This window comes from Carcharhinus amblyrhynchos, unplaced genomic scaffold (genome assembly GCF_965287045.1).
Source record: "Carcharhinus amblyrhynchos unplaced genomic scaffold, sCarAmb.v2.hapA scaffold_799, whole genome shotgun sequence".
Classification (NCBI taxonomy): domain Eukaryota; kingdom Metazoa; phylum Chordata; class Chondrichthyes; order Carcharhiniformes; family Carcharhinidae; genus Carcharhinus; species Carcharhinus amblyrhynchos.
Window position 1 is genome coordinate 37,501 of NW_027650539.1, and position 15,333 is coordinate 52,833.

At 51.5% G+C, this 15,333-nt stretch overlaps 1 protein-coding gene across 1 annotated transcript in view; it reads left to right on the plus strand.

Moving 5' to 3' along the window:
- The window catches only part of LOC145340138 (arf-GAP with Rho-GAP domain, ANK repeat and PH domain-containing protein 1-like), a gene marked incomplete at its 3' end in the record, with an annotated part of 57,090 nt that overhangs the window by 29,106 nt on the left and 12,651 nt on the right, over positions 1-15,333 (plus strand). Inside the window, exons 3-5 of the mRNA XM_080184565.1 lie at positions 2,902-3,008; positions 9,673-9,770; positions 12,732-12,929. Of these exons, the coding sequence (XP_080040691.1) occupies positions 2,902-3,008; positions 9,673-9,770; positions 12,732-12,929 (403 nt within the window). The remainder of the gene's footprint in view (positions 1-2,901; positions 3,009-9,672; positions 9,771-12,731; positions 12,930-15,333) is intronic.

The window sequence follows — 15,333 nt, forward strand, 5'->3', positions numbered from 1 at the left end:
TTGATTGGCTGGCCGTGCTCTTTGAAGGGGATGGAATTGGTACATTACAGTTCACTCAGAGGGGGCTGGGGATAGTGGGGGAGGGACGGGGGGGTGGGAGGGGGGGGAACGGGTTTGGCGGGGGGGGTCCGAGTTGCTGAGGTCGCTTGAACCTTCACATACCTGGAGCTGGGGATCGTGAAGGTGGAATCCCGATCCCCCTCAAAACCGGGAATCTTTCCTGGTCTCGCCCCCTGCCGTTGGCATGTCGGAGGAAATCATAGAAACCCTACGGTGCACACGGAGGCCATTCAGCCCATCGAGGCTGCACCGACAACAATCCCCCCCTAGGCCCTATCCCTGTAACCCCACACGTTTACCCCACCGATCCCTCCAACCTCTTCCTCCTGGGGCACTAAGGGACGTTTTGGCTTGGCCAATGCACCTAGCCAGTACGTCTTTGGACTGGGAAGGGTTTCCCAGGTCGATCTTCAACCTGTTTGGCCATGTTACGAATGCACCTTCCTTTCTTTTTTCATTAATTTGTAGGCATGGGCATCACTAGCTGGGTCAGCATTTATTGCCCATCCCTAATTGCCTGAGGGCAGTTGAGAGTCAACCATATTGCTGTGGCTCTGGAGTTATATGTAGGCCAGACTGGGTTAGGGTGGCAGATTTCCTTCCCTAAAGGAACCAGATGGGTTTTTCCGACAATGGATTCATGGTCATCCGTAGATTCTTAATTCCAGATATTTTTTATTGAATTCAAATTCCGATAGCTGCCGTGGTGGGGATTCGAACCCGGGTCCCCCGGATCATTACCTGAGGTCCTGGATTAATGGTCAAGCGATAATACCACTAGGCCATCGACTCCTTGACCCCTCGGGTGGAACTTGAACCCGGGCTCCTGGGTCAGAGGGCAGAATGTTACCCACTGCGCCAACCAGGCGCCCTGTGGTGTGGAGAGCGGAACCAACCCGATGGCTCAGTTGGTGCTGATCCACACAGAGATTTCAGGGAAGCTTCACGGGATTTTCACTGGGAGGCGATGGCGTAACGATGTTGTCACTGGACTGGAAATCCTCTGGAGGGCTGGGTTCAAATCCCGCCAGGGCAGATGGTGGAATTTGAATTCAATAAAAAATATCCGGAATTAAGAATCTACTGATGACCGTGAAACCATTGTCGGAAAAACCCATCTGGGTCACTTTAGGGAAGGAAATTTGCCCTCTTCACCTAGTCTGGCCTATGTGTGACTCCAGAGCCACAGCACTGACTCCTAACTGCCCTGTGAAACCAGTTCAAGGGTGACTAGGGATGGGCAGTAACTGCTGTGCCCGTGTCCCATGAACGAAAAGGTTAGGTGGATTGGCCATGCTGAATTGTCCCTTAGTGTCCCGAGCTGTGTTGATTCGGGGGATTAGCGGGGTAAATGTGTGGGGTTGCGGGGATAGGGCAGGGAGTGACCCCGGTAAAGATGCTCTGTGGGAGGGTTGGTGCAGACTCGATGGGCACAGTAGGGATCCTGTGATTTATGCTTCCTGTGTGAGGTACATCAGTGGTTGTGCTGCTCAGTGAGCAGGACGTGACGGGGAAATCGGTTGCAGTTTGGGGAAGTTGAGTTCGGCTGCACTTAACCCCAGTGAGCAGGGGGCAATCGGGGGGGGGGGGGGGGTAAATTTACGGTTAAGTTTGAGGCACAAAAACCGTCGACCCCTGAGAATACTGGCCCCTCCCTCCCAAGGGCTCCCAGGGAACCTTGGCCCCCACCATGGGGGTGACCCTGCAGTTATTGATACACTTCCTGGGATTACCTCTAAAAGATGTGTGCAGATTCCCCTGGGCTTTGTGGGATCTTGCTGTGTGCTGATGGCCTACAGGTTTTCTTCACTACGGCAGTGACTAACAAATCATAAGAACCAGAACCAGGAGCAGGGGTAGGCCATCTGGCCCCTCGAGTCTCAATAAGATCATGGCTGATCTTTTTCGTAAACACTTATCCACCCGCTCACCCTCGCCCTTCAATCCTTTAATGAATTCCTTCGTTGGTCAATTGTGTGGGTGGCGCAGTGGTTGGCACCGCTGCCTCACAGCGCCAGGGACACGGGTTCGAATCCGACCTCGGGTCACTGTCTGCGCGGAGTCTGCACATTCTCCCCGTGTCTGCGTGGGTTTCCTCCGGGTGCTCCGGTTTCCTGCCACAGTCCGAAAGATGCGCGGGCTAGGGCTGCATTGGCCCCTCAGTGTCGGGGGATAAGCAGGGTAAATATTAGGGGGCTAGGGCCTGGGTGGGATTGTTGTCTTGACTTGACTTGACTTGACTTGACGGGCCAAATGGCCTCCTTCTGCACTGTAGGGTTCTATGATTTTGTGATCTGTGATTCTAAAAGGCCTTGGGGCCTTCTGCGGTCATGCAAGTCGCTACCCAAATGCAAGTTTTCTTGTCCTTTGTTTGCTGAGAAGTGGAGTGTGGTGGTGGGGGGGGGGGGGGGTGGTGGTGGGTTGAAAGAGGAAGTAAAATTGCCTGGTACATTGTATTAGATTCACAGCGTCAGCTGTGGCCTGTGGGCGGGACCCGGGGATGCTGACCTTGATGTTGTGGCCTCCAGTCGTACTCGAGTGAATCGAGCGGAGAGCCTGTTGCTGTGCTGCAGTCGTCCCCCGGACGAGATGTTAGACCAACTGCAGACTGAGGTGGTGAAGGGCCTTTGTGCGCGGTAGCCCCGGGGTGGGTGGTGGGGGGTGGGGAACAGTCACTGGGGTCCTCCCCTGCCTAACATTTACCCCTCGGCCTGTGGCAGAGACCCCGGGGTACCCGGTGATGTCTCGAAAGCGGCCTCGCGGGCTGTCGTGTGTCCCCCTACGGTAACAGTTGCTCTCCGGACGGCGCTTTAACCCGAGGTTTGTTTTCTGTTGGGACAGGCTCGGCCTACGTGGGGCAGTCGAGATGTGAGGCTCTGCCAGACTCGGACGTATTCTTCCCAGTAGACATGGCTGAGAAGGACGGCGTTTGTCAGACACCAGGCTCGGTGAGGTGACTCATTCAACCCCTCCTCCAGTTCCCCCACTCCCCTGCCCCTGCCCCTGGCTTCCTGCCCCACCCTTCCCGCTCCACCCACTTGTTGTGGGGTTGGGGACAATTGCAGAAAGTCTCTCCGTTTTGTGAAAGTGCTTCTGTGCTCCAACACCTGTTGAAGCAGTTTTGAGCAGCTGTGAGAGCTTCCTTGACTCTCAAACTCTTAAGAGGCATCGAACTCCTGTAGACAGCCCGCTTTGTAAATATAACCCCAAACTTGTGCTCTTCAGGGGCATCGCTGGCTAGACCAGCATTTATTGCCCCATCTCTGATTGCCCATGGTGGCGCAGCAGTTAGCCCTGCCACCTCACAGGGATTCAGGTTCAAATCCCGGCTCGGGTCACTGTCTGTGCGGAGTCTGCACGTTCTCCCCGTGTCTGCGTGGGTTTCCTCCGGGTGCTCCGGTTTCCTCCACAGTCCGAAGGCGTGCGGGTTAGATCGCTTGGCCCCCATGGTTAGTGTCCCAGGGTGTGTAGGATAGGGGAATAAGCCATGGTAAGTGGATGGGGTTATGGGAATAGGGCAGGTTGGGTAAGATGCTCTTTTGGAGAGTTGGGGTTCAGATGTGAGGGGCTGAATGGCCTCCTTCTGCGCTGTAGGGATACGATGGTAAATTCTATGGTATACATTTCATGGCCACATTGCTGTGGGTCTGGAGTCACATGTAGGCCAGACCAGATAAGGACACCTCAACAGAGTTGAGGAGGAACTTCTTCACTCAAAGGGTGGTGAATCTCTGGAATTCTCTGCCCGTTGAAGTGGTGGAGGCTGCCTCGCTAAATATATTTAAGACGCGGGTGGATAGGTTTTTGATAGGCAAGGGGATTAAGGGTTATGGGGAGAGGGTGGGAAAGTGGAACTGATCCACTTCAGATCAGCCATGATCTTATTGAATGGCGGGGCAGGCTCGAAGGGCTGAATGGCCTACTCCTGCTCCTATTTCTTATGTTCTTATGGCAGATTTCCTTCCCTAAAGGACATTAGTGACCCAGATGGGTTTTTCTGGTCACTCAGCCTTGCTGAGGCTAGATTCCAATTCCAGATTTTAAAATTAATTCATTAAATATCATATTTAGTCATGAAAGAATCTGAATCCAGGTCCCCATGACAACGACACTAGCCTCGGGGTTATTAATCCAGTGACATTACCACTTTCTCACCATCTCCCTGCAGACTTACAGAACAGTTACAGCGGAAATGAGGCCATTCAGTCTCTCGGGTCTGTGCTAGCTCTCTGCTACAGCAACTCAGTTAGCCCCTCCCTCCCTCACTCACCTCTCCACCACAGTCCTGTAAATTTGTTCTCTTTAGATAATTATCTTCTTGTCCTGGTACGGTGAACATGATGTGGGGAGACACGATCGCCTAATAGTATTATTGCTTAGACTAAAGTCAGCTAATGCTCTGGTGGGGGGGGGAACTGGGCTCGAATCCCACCACGGCACTTGCTGGAATTTGAATACAATAAAAAATATCTGGAATTAAGAATCTACTGATGACCACGAAACCATTGTCGATTGTCAGAAAAACCCATCTGGTTCACTAATGTTCTTTAGGGAAGGAAATCTGCCACCCTTACCTGGTCTGGCCTACACGTGACTCCAGATTCAGAGCAATGTGGGTGACTCTGAACTGCCCTGGGCAACGAGGGATGGGCAATAAATACTGGCCCAGCCAACGATGCCTGTGTCCCATGAATGAATAAAAAATAAGGCTAAGAGGGCTCTGAGCACAGAGTACACAAATAAGGAAGTTAGCCGTTTGCAGGGGCGGCACAGTGGGTTAGCACTGCTGCTTCACAGCTCCAGGGACCTGGGTTCGATTCCCAGCTCGGGTCAGTGTCTGTGTGGAGTTTGCACATTCTCCTCGTGTCTGCGTGGGTTTCCTCCGGGTGCTCCGGTTTCCTCCCACGGTCCGAAGATGTGCGGGTTAGGTTGATTGGCCGTGCTAAGATTGCCCTTTAGTGTCCTGAAATGCGTAGGTTAGAGGGATTAGCGGGTAAATGTGTAGGGATATGGGGTTAGGGCCTGGGTGGTTGGTGCAGGCTCGATGGGCCAAATGGCCTCTGTCTGCACTGTAAAGGCTTCTATGATAGGAGTTCCTATGCATAAGGTGTTAGTTTGTCCTGAGCTGTGTCCAGATTTGTGCGCTGCATTGTAGGGAGAATGTGAAGGCTTCAGAGAAATATATAGATGGATTGGAGAAGCTGGCCCTGTTTCCTTTGGAGACGAGAAAGTTGAGAGGAAATTTGACTGAGGTGTGAAAATCATAAGGAGCTAGCCAGGGAGGATAAGGAGAAACTGCTCCATTGGTGGAAAACTGGAGAATTTGGGGGCACAGATATATTCAGGCATTGATATTCTTCCCTGCTGCTGTCAGAGTTTTGAATGGACCTACCTCGCATTAAATTGATCTTTCTCTACATCCTAGCTAGGACTGTAACACTACATTCTGCACTCTCTGCTTTCCTTTTCTATGAACAGTATGCTCTGTTCATAGAAACAATACTTTTCACTGTATCCCAATACGTGTGACAATAATAAATCAAACTGAATGAGAAAACTGGCAAAGGAAGCAATGGGGATACAAAGGGGGACATTTACACACACACTGAGTAGTTAGGATCTGGAATGTACTGTCTGAGAGTGTGGTGGAGACAGATTCACACAGCGAGTGGTTAGGATCTGGAATGTACTGACTGAGAGTGTGGTGGAGACAGATTCACACAGTGAGTGGTTAGGATCTGGAATGTACTGTCTGAGAGTGTGGTGGAAACAGGTTCAGAGAAGGTTTTCAAGAAGCAGATGTAGTTCAGATGATCTATGGGAGAGGCGATGACCTCGTGGTATTATCGCTGGTCTATTAATCCAGAAATTCAGCTAATGTTCTGGGGACCCGGGCTCGAATCCCATCATGGCAGATGGTGAAATTTGAATTCAATAAAAAAAATCTGGAATTAAGAACCTACTGATGACCATGAAACCATAGTCGATTGTCAGAAAAACCCATCTGGTTCGCTAACGTCCTTTAGGGAAGGAAATCTGGCCTATATGTGACTCCAGAGCCACAGCAATGTGCTTGATTCTTAACTGCCCTCGGGCAGCTAGGGATGGGCAATAAATAAAGTTTAAAGTTTATTTATTTGTGAGTCACAAGTAGGCTTACATTAACACTGCAGTGAAGTTACTGTGAAAATCCCCTAGTTGCCACACTCCGGCAAACTTTTTGGACAAATTGATGGAGAATTTAGCATGGCCAATACACCTAACCAGCATGTCTTTGGACTGTGGGAGGAAACTGGAGCTCCTGGAGGAAACCCACGCAGATACAGGGAGAACGTGCAGACTCCACAGAGACAGTGACCCAAGCTGGCAATCGAACCCAGGTCCCTGGTGCTGTAAGGTAGCAGTGCTAACCACTGAGCCACGATGCCCCTGTCTCTCAAATGAATAACAAAAAAAAAGTTGTATTGTTGGATGTTCGAAATAAGGTGTGGATTTAATTGAGCTAAATTTGGTGTAAGAAAGGGTAAAACTCGGGTTAGATTAACAAAGGTGCTTGCCGTAATGGGGGTCTTAGGCTTCAGTGCAAACTGTGCTTATATTGTGCTGTGAGGAAGTTTATGGTATGAAAAGTAAACACAAGCTGAGAGAGTGAATGAGCTATAGCTTAGCAACCAGGTGCACCTTTAAGGTAGAAGGACTTTTTTGAGTTTTAGCTTGGCTGGATCCTTGCAGTGGGAGTGAGGCAGCTGGAGACACTTGGAAGTTCTGCGGAACAAACAGACCTTGGTGTGTTTGTCCACAGATCGCTGAACGACAAGCTAGTAAGGTGGTGAAAAAGGCATAGGGGAGACTTGCCTTTATCAATCGGGGTATAGATTACAAAAGCAGGGAGAGTCATGTTGGAGTTGTGGAGAACTTTGGTGAGGACACAGCTGGAGTGCAGTTCTGGTCACCACATTATCGGAAGGATGTGATTGCACTGGGGGGGGGGGTGCAGGGGAGATTGACCAGGATGCTGCCTGGGATGGAACATTTAATTTACGAAGAGAGATCGGGGAGGTTTGGATTGTTTTCGGTGGAGCAGAGAAGACTGAGGGGGCAACCTGGTCAAGGTGTATGATTATGTGAGTTTAATTTGGTGTTTTTGTGTAAGATTATATTCTAGAGACTAGATTTAGAGACTAGTTAGATTGAGGTGTACGAGGTTATGAGGGGCACGGACAGAGTGGATCAGGAGAATGGCCAGTCATGAGGGGACGTAGGTTCAAGGTGAGGGGCAGGAGGTTTAGGGGGGATGTGAGGATAAACTGTTTTACTCGGAGGGTGGTGATGGTCCGGAATGTGTTGCCTGGGTGGGTGGTGGAGACGGGATGTCTCACTTCCTTTTAAAAAGTATCTGGATGAGCACTCGGCACGTCAAAACATTCAGGGCTACGGGGCAAGTGCTGACAGATGGGATTAGGTGGGAGTCCAGGTGCGGATCCGATGGGCTGAAGGGCCTTTTCTGCTCTATGTGATTCCGCGAGCAGCTCCCAGCTTTGCTGGGCGCAGGACATCGTTGCCAGAGCAAAACTGAAAGGTCAGTTAGTTCCAGAAACTCGAGAATAAGAGAGGTTTCTAAGAAGTTTGAAATTTGAGGAACAGGGGAAGCTGTTAGTTTAAAGGTTACAGACAGAGCTGAGAAGCAGTCGGCAAGTGAGAAACCAGAAATACCTAAAGTGATAGTCGGCGAAGCAGTTGCTTTTTGCATCTCAAGAGTTTGTGTAAGAGGTCGAAAACATTCAAAACGAAGGAATACTGAATGGAGAGTTGTAAAACCCGGAAGTGGATCCTCGTTGGGATCCGAGTTGAGAGAAAGCAGTGTTTGAAGGAAGATTCTAAAGTGTGTCCTCTTGAGAGTGGAGTTTGGGGTCACTTATGTAGAAGCTGAGGATCTAATGAGAAAACTTGGTTCATGGTGTAAGAGAACAGAAGGGGAAACCCACAGAGATTCACTTGGTTGCAGATCACAGTCAGCCTGTGTGTTTGAAGTAACTGTATGTTGACTGAGAACAGTAGTGTGGCGACTAGGGGATTTTCACAGTGACTTCATTGCAGTGTTAACGTAAGCTTACTTGTGACACTAATAAATAAAGTTTAAGAAGCCTCCTTGAACCGCTGCAGTCCTTGTGCTGTGGGTTGAAGAAGGCAGCTCACCACCACCTCCCAAAGACGACTAGAGATGGGCAATAAATGCTGGCCTAGCCAACCACCCCCATGTCCCTAGAATGAATGACAAACAGAGTCACAGGATTGTTAACTAGCTTTTGATAATAAGAGAGAAACACTTATTGAACGTGAAATGTTTAATTACAATGCAATGTTCCTTCACTCCCACTTATCTTCACAAATGTACAGAGATATAAAGGGTAACACAGGTTATAAAGTATATCTCATGCTATAATCCTTCAAACAATGCTTTCTTTCAAACTGGTGCGCTGAGGGAGAATTTAACACGGCCAATGCCCCTTCCCAGCAGAGAAGACTCAAGCAAGGGTACTGAGAATCATGAAGGGTTTTGCTTGAGTGAGTTGGGCTGGGAGGGTGGGTAACCAGAGGGACAGGGAGTCGGGGAGGAGGAGATTGTTTTTTAACCCGGTGAGGAGTTGTGATCTAGAAGGCGCTGCCTGAAATTTGCGGGGTGGGGAGCGGAAACAGATTCAATAGGAACTTTCAACAGGGCAATTGGAGCCAATTCCCCTTGGATGAAGACGAGGGGACATATAGGTTCAAGGCGAGGGGCAGGGGGTTTAGGGAGGATGTGAGGAAAAGCCTTCTTTACCTGGGGTGGTGCTGAGGGTCTGGAATGCGCTGCCTGGGAGGGTGGTGGAGGTCTCAGAGCCTTTAAAAAATATCTGGATGAACACTTGGCTCATCTTAACATTCAGGGCCGTAAGAACATAAGAAATAGGAGCAGGAGTTGGCCATCTGGCCCTTCGAGCCTGCCCCGCCATTCAATAAGATCATGGCTGATCTGTCGTGTCTCAGTTCCACCTTCCCGCCCTCTCCCCATAACCCTTAATCCCCTCGCTTATCAAAAACCCATCAACCCGCGTCTTAAATATATTTAGCGAGGCAGCCTCCACCACTTCAACGGGCAGAGAATTCCAGAGATTCACCACCCTTTGAGTGAAGAAGTTCCTCCTCAACTCTGATCTAAACTGTCCCCCCAAGTGCTGGCAGATGGAATTAGGTGGGAGTCTGTCGGTGCAGACTCGATGGGCCGAAGGGCCTGTTCTGCTCTGTATGGTTCTATCCCATGGTTCTGTAAATATCCCATGGGGTAAAAATTTATTTTACTTTATTAATTTATCATAATTTATTAAAATATTTCCACGGGGTAAAACGCCGGCATCTCCACATGTTAAAATTCCAGGGATAAAGAGCCGGGGGGAGTGGGATTAATGGGCTAACTCTTTGAAGAACCAGCATAGATGACCCAGATGGGCTGAATGGCCTGTGTTGTGCTCCTTTGTCATATGTGTCTGTGAATGAAAGCTGGTCTTGTGCTCCTGATTGGAGAGCTCAGGGTGTGGTCAGTATCTGAGATCTTTCCGGATGTCTCCATTGCAGGATATGACTGACACTGAGCCCAGCAGCACGGGAGAGAGTCCAAGCAGCTTCTTCAGTGACGAGGACAACGGCGATGACTACGAGATGATGCTGGGCATGTAAGTCTCTCTTCCTGTGCTAGTTCATTAGGGAGGCGCTGTGGGTGGCATCCCGACCTCTGGACCAGAAGCTCTGGGTTCGAGTCCCACCCCAGGACTTGGATGGGCAGTGAAGGCTGGTAACGCGGCCAGACAGGGTGACCATCACCCTGCGAGTCCTTCCAGTACGCCCGATGGCGGGCAAGAGGGGCGGCCAGCCAATGGCAAACCACTGCGGCACTTTGCCAACCATAATCAGTTAAAAACTCAAAGTTAATTTGCTAGTCATAAGTAAGGCTTACATTAACACTGCAATGAAGTTATTGTGAAAATCCCCCCAGTCGCCGCAGTCCAGAACCTGTTAGGGTCAGTGCACCCTAACCAGCACGCCTTTCAGACTGTGGGAGGAAACCCACGCAGACACGGGGAGAATGTGCAGACTCCGCACAGACAGTGACCCGAGCTGGGAATCGAACCCGGGTCCCTGGCACTGTGCCAACGTGCTGCCCCAATCATGGACCAATCCAGTGGATTTCCGGGGTCACCGACACCCTTTCAGGTGTGAAGGGCTGAAAGAGGAATATTTTCCGTGTGGGACACAGAGTGTGGGTGGGAGGGATTCGAACCCCGTTCGGGTTATCTCCACTATTTCACCTCTGAAGCTGTGCTTTGTATCTGGAGCAGTTTTGGACGGGGAGGAGCCTGTGTGAATATTAATGAGGAGGCGGGGCTGCTCATCACTGGTCAAATTCTCATCGGCAGAAATGGTTCAAGGGCAGGTGGGAGAAATGATGGACAGAGTGATTGGTGTTGAGGAGAGTCTTACAGGAAGGAAGTGTGACGTGGAGTTGCCGATGTTGGACTGGGAAAGTGAGGTCGCGAGCTGGAGTGTCCGAGGTGGGAGTTCCGGAACTGGGTGACTAATGGCCACCGATCCGGGGGTGAAAAATATTGAAGAGGAGGCCAGAGCTGGCGGAGCGCGGAGGTCACGGAGGGTTGTGGAGCCGGAGGAGGTTACAGAGATAGGGAGGAGTGAGATCATGGGAGGATTTCAGTCGGAGGATCTTATTCTTTTATGGGACGTGGGTGTCGCTGGCTGGGTCAGCATTTATTACCCATCCCTAATTGCCCCTTGAACTGAGTGTCTCACTTGACCATTTATTGAGGGCAGTTGAGAGTCGCCCACATTGCTGTGGGACTGGAGTCGCGTGTAGGCCAGACTGGGTAAGGATGGCAGATTTCCTTCCCTAAAGGACATTGGTGAACCAGATGGGTTTTTCCGACGATCGACAATGGTTTCACGGTCACCATTAGAATTTAGAGTCAAAAAATCCCCACAGTGCAGGAGGAGGCCATTTGGCCCATCGAGCCTGTACTGACAATAATCCCACCCAGGTCCTTTTCCCTGTAACCTCATATATTCACCCTGCTAACCCCCCTGACACAACTTAGCACGGCCAATCAACCTAACCTACACGTCTTTGGACTGTGGGAGGAAAGTGAAGCACCCGGAGGAAACCCACGCAGACACGGGGAGAACATACAGACACTGCACAGACAGTGACCCGAGCCGGGAATCGAACCCGGATCCCTGGCACTGTGAACAGCAGTGCTAACCCCGCTGTGCCACCGTGCCATCTGCTGGTGGGATTTGAACCCGGGCCCCCAGAGCATTACCCTGGCTCTCTGGATCACTAGCCCAGTGACAGTGCCACTGCCCTCCTCTAAAATGAAGATCTTGTTGTCCGGGGAACGGAGTGGATCACCGTTTGGGGGGGGGGGATGGGGAGCTGAAGTTTAAGGAGGCTGCAGGATGGGGGTGGTGAGGGTCGGGGTGGGGGAGCGTGATTCGGATGTGAAGCCAGAACCTCGCCTCCGATTCAATGCCACCCAGGTGTTGTGGAGAGGTTGGTTTGGACACAGACAGTTTCCAGGCAGAGTGAGGGATTCAGCCGTAGCGGAGTGCCGTTTGTCACGGGCTTCAAAGACAATGGCTTCAGTTTTCTCAATATTTAATTCCAGCAGTAACTGGATAAGCAGTCTGACCATCCGGGGAATTGGAAGGTCGACAGAGCTCAAGATGAGGGAGAGCTGGGGGGGGGGGGGGTCTTCACTGTCCCAGAGAGAACTGGGGTGGATTTGGATGATGTGAGAGGGAGAGAGCGAGAGACGCAGGGAGAGAGCGAGAGACGCAGGGAGAGAGCGAGAGACGCAGAGAGAGAGAGCGAGAGACGCAGAGAGAGAGAGCGAGAGACGCAGGGAGAGAGCGAGAGACGCAGAGAGAGAGAGCGAGAGACGCAGAGAGAGAGAGCGAGAGACGCAGGGAGAGAGCGAGAGACGCAGGGAGAGAGCGAGAGACGCAGAGAGAGAGAGCGAGAGACGCAGGGAGAGAGCGAGAGACGCAGAGAGAGAGAGCGAGAGACGCAGAGAGAGAGAGCGAGAGACGCAGGGAGAGAGCGAGAGACGCAGAGAGAGAGCGAGAGACGCAGAGAGAGAGAGCGAGAGACGCAGAGAGAGAGAGCGAGAGACGCAGAGAGAGAGAGCGAGAGACGCAGAGAGAGAGAGCGAGAGACGCAGAGAGAGAGAGCGAGAGACGCAGAGAGAGAGAGCGAGAGACGCAGAGAGAGAGAGCGAGAGACGCAGAGAGAGAGAGCGAGAGACGCAGAGAGAGAGAGCGAGAGACGCAGAGAGAGAGAGCGAGAGACGCAGAGAGAGAGAGCGAGAGACGCAGAGAGAGAGAGCGAGAGACGCAGAGAGAGAGAGGGAGGGAGAGAGAGAGAGACGCAGTGAGAGAGAGGGGGACAGAGTGAAAGAGAGACGGTGAGAGGCCCCGGCAGACAGAGAGAGAGGCAGATGGATCTGGAGAGATGGCATCCTCCTGGCAGGAGGAGTTCCGGGGGAGAAGGGGAAGTGTTGACCCTGACACAGTGCGCTGGACCCCGAGTTTCAGCTGAGCTGATATTGAATCTTTCTGAACCCTAGCACTCTCGGCTCCAACCCTGATGACTTGAGCCTGGCTGGCCTGAGGGCGGACACTGATCTGCAGTGTGCGGACAATCTTTACACCCATTTGGATGATTCGCTCATCACCTCCAGCCCAGCCTCAAAACACAGTGTGGACACCAGCCAACTCTGCCCAATCATCAAAGCCGGCTGGTTAGACAAGAATCCACCACAGGGGTAAGTCAGGCCTGAAATGGCCATGCAAGATATCGAGGGCGGGGTGGGAGGGTGAACGTGGGGTGTAGGGCTGGGGGTGGGTGTTGTGGGGTATCAGGATTGAGTGGAGATGGGTGAGGTTGGGATGGGGCGTTGGGGTTGGGTGGGGGGGGTGTCGGGATTGGGTGGGGGTGGGTGGGGTTGGGATGGGGTGGTGTCAGGGTTGGGATGCGGGGTTGGGTGGGTTGGGATGGGGTGTCGGGGTTGGGTGGGGGGTGGGTGAGGTTGGGATGGGGTGTTGCCGTTGGGTGGGGTTGGGATTGGGTGTTGCGGTTGGGTGGGGGGGGGGGGGGGGTCAGGATTGGGTGGGGGGTGGTCTGTGTGAAGCTGTACGGAGCAGCTTCACGGAATGACACTAACACGGAATGTCGAGAACAGGTTGTTTCAAATCAGTCGGAATATTTTCCGAACAGCAGGATCTTGGGAACCTTGGAACATATCAAATAGGAACAGAGGGAGGCCATTCGTCCCCTCGAGCCTGTTCTATCATTCAATAGGAGCACAGCTGATCTGTTTGTGTTCCCATCTACCCCCAATAACCTTTGATTCCGCTGCCAAAGAGAATCTTTCAACCTCTGTCTTTTCAGTGACCCCCGAATCTACCACCTTCTGAGGCAGAGTTCCAAAGTTACACAAGCCTCAGAGAAAAAAGATTCTTCTCATCTCTGTCCTATAAAGACGACCCCTAATTTTAAGACAGTGCCCCTAGTTCGGGACTCACCCACAAGAGGAGTCTTATAGACTTCCGTCAAATCACCTCTCACTCTCCTGAATTCCAGTGGAAACAAGCCCAGTCTCCCCAGCCTTTCCTCGTAAAACCCACTCATTCCAGGTATCATAGAATCCCTACAGTGCAGGAGGAGGCCATTTGGCCCATCGAGTCTGCACCGACCACAATCCCACCCAGGCTCTACCCCAATTATCCTCCTAGACCCCCTGACACTAAGGGGCAATTTAGCACGGCCAATCCACCAAACCCGCACATCTTTGGAGTGTGGGAGGAAACCGGAGCACCCGGAGGAAACCCATGCAGGCATGGGGAGAATGTGCAAACTCCGCACAGACAGTGACAGTATCGATCTGATGAACTGCTTCCAATGCACTGACATCCTTCCTTAAATAAGGAGACCAGAACTGCGCACGGTGTTGGAGATCTGGTCTCAGCAACGTCCTGTATAACTGAAGCATGGTGAGGAACCTCACAATGTCAGCTTAATGTCCAAACCTGCTGGACTTTAACCTGGTGTTGTGAGACTTCTTACTGTGCTTACCCCAGTCCAATGCCAGCATCTCCATATCATAACTGAAGTATAATGTCTTTACTTCTATGTTCAATTCCTCTCATAGTAAAGGATAACATTCCGTTAGTTTTTTTGATTATCGATGTACAGAGGGAGAAGATCAAAAAGGTTGTTGCAATTTGGCAACTCAAAACATGAGCACAGTAGAAATTTCAACTGAAAATCTGTCCCCAGCATCCATGACGCTGGGGGAGAGTTTTCCAGATCTCACTCCCCTTTGTGTGAGGAAATGATTCCTATATCCCACCCTCCCCGTGTCCCCGAACAGTCTATCTATAACATTAAGGTTCTGTTCCCTTGATCTGGACTCTTACTCACTCGTCTCAAACACCCAGAAGAGGAAATCGTTTCTCTCAATCCACCCTATCCAATCTCTTCAAGAGTGAAATCCTCAGTGGGATCATCCTCCAGGTCTTCCTTAAGCCCGGAATACAGAACGCAGCCTGCCCTGGTCATACTCCCGTCTCGGCCCCAGTATCATTCTGCTGGGCTCTGTGTGGGGCGTGTGTCCCCTTCCTGGGTGGCGGCACCCAGAACAAAGTGCAGGGCAACTCCAGCTCCGAGGAATTCTCGCTCGTTGATGGGCCCATGTGCTGGGGCAGGGGTGGGAGGTGACCCACAATCGGGGTGCTGCTGAGGTGCGTGCCAGCATCACCACACAGTGGCTCAGGCTCCAGTGTCTGGTCCTCTGCTCTGCTCAGGCTTTAAGGCGAGGCTACTCTGAAGGATGTTTGTGGTTGGGCTGCAGGTAGTAACTCTCTCCTAATAAGGTCTGGCTGTTACCTCTTTCAAAGATAGAGACACAGCAGCAGATAAGCATCAGCTGTCAGTGTGAGACTTGCTGCGAAACATAATCTGGTCCGTTATCTTAAAGAAATTATGGCACGGATAGACCTCATTGAGCCTGTCCTGGAATAGTCAGCGTGCGGGGAGTGCAGGAAGCCTAGCACCAAAAGAGAAAATGCTGGAAAATCTCAGCAGGTCTGGCAGCATCTGTAAAGAGAGAAAAGAGCTGAGGTTCGAGTGCAGATGACCCTTTGTCAAAGCTTTGTCAAGTCACTTCC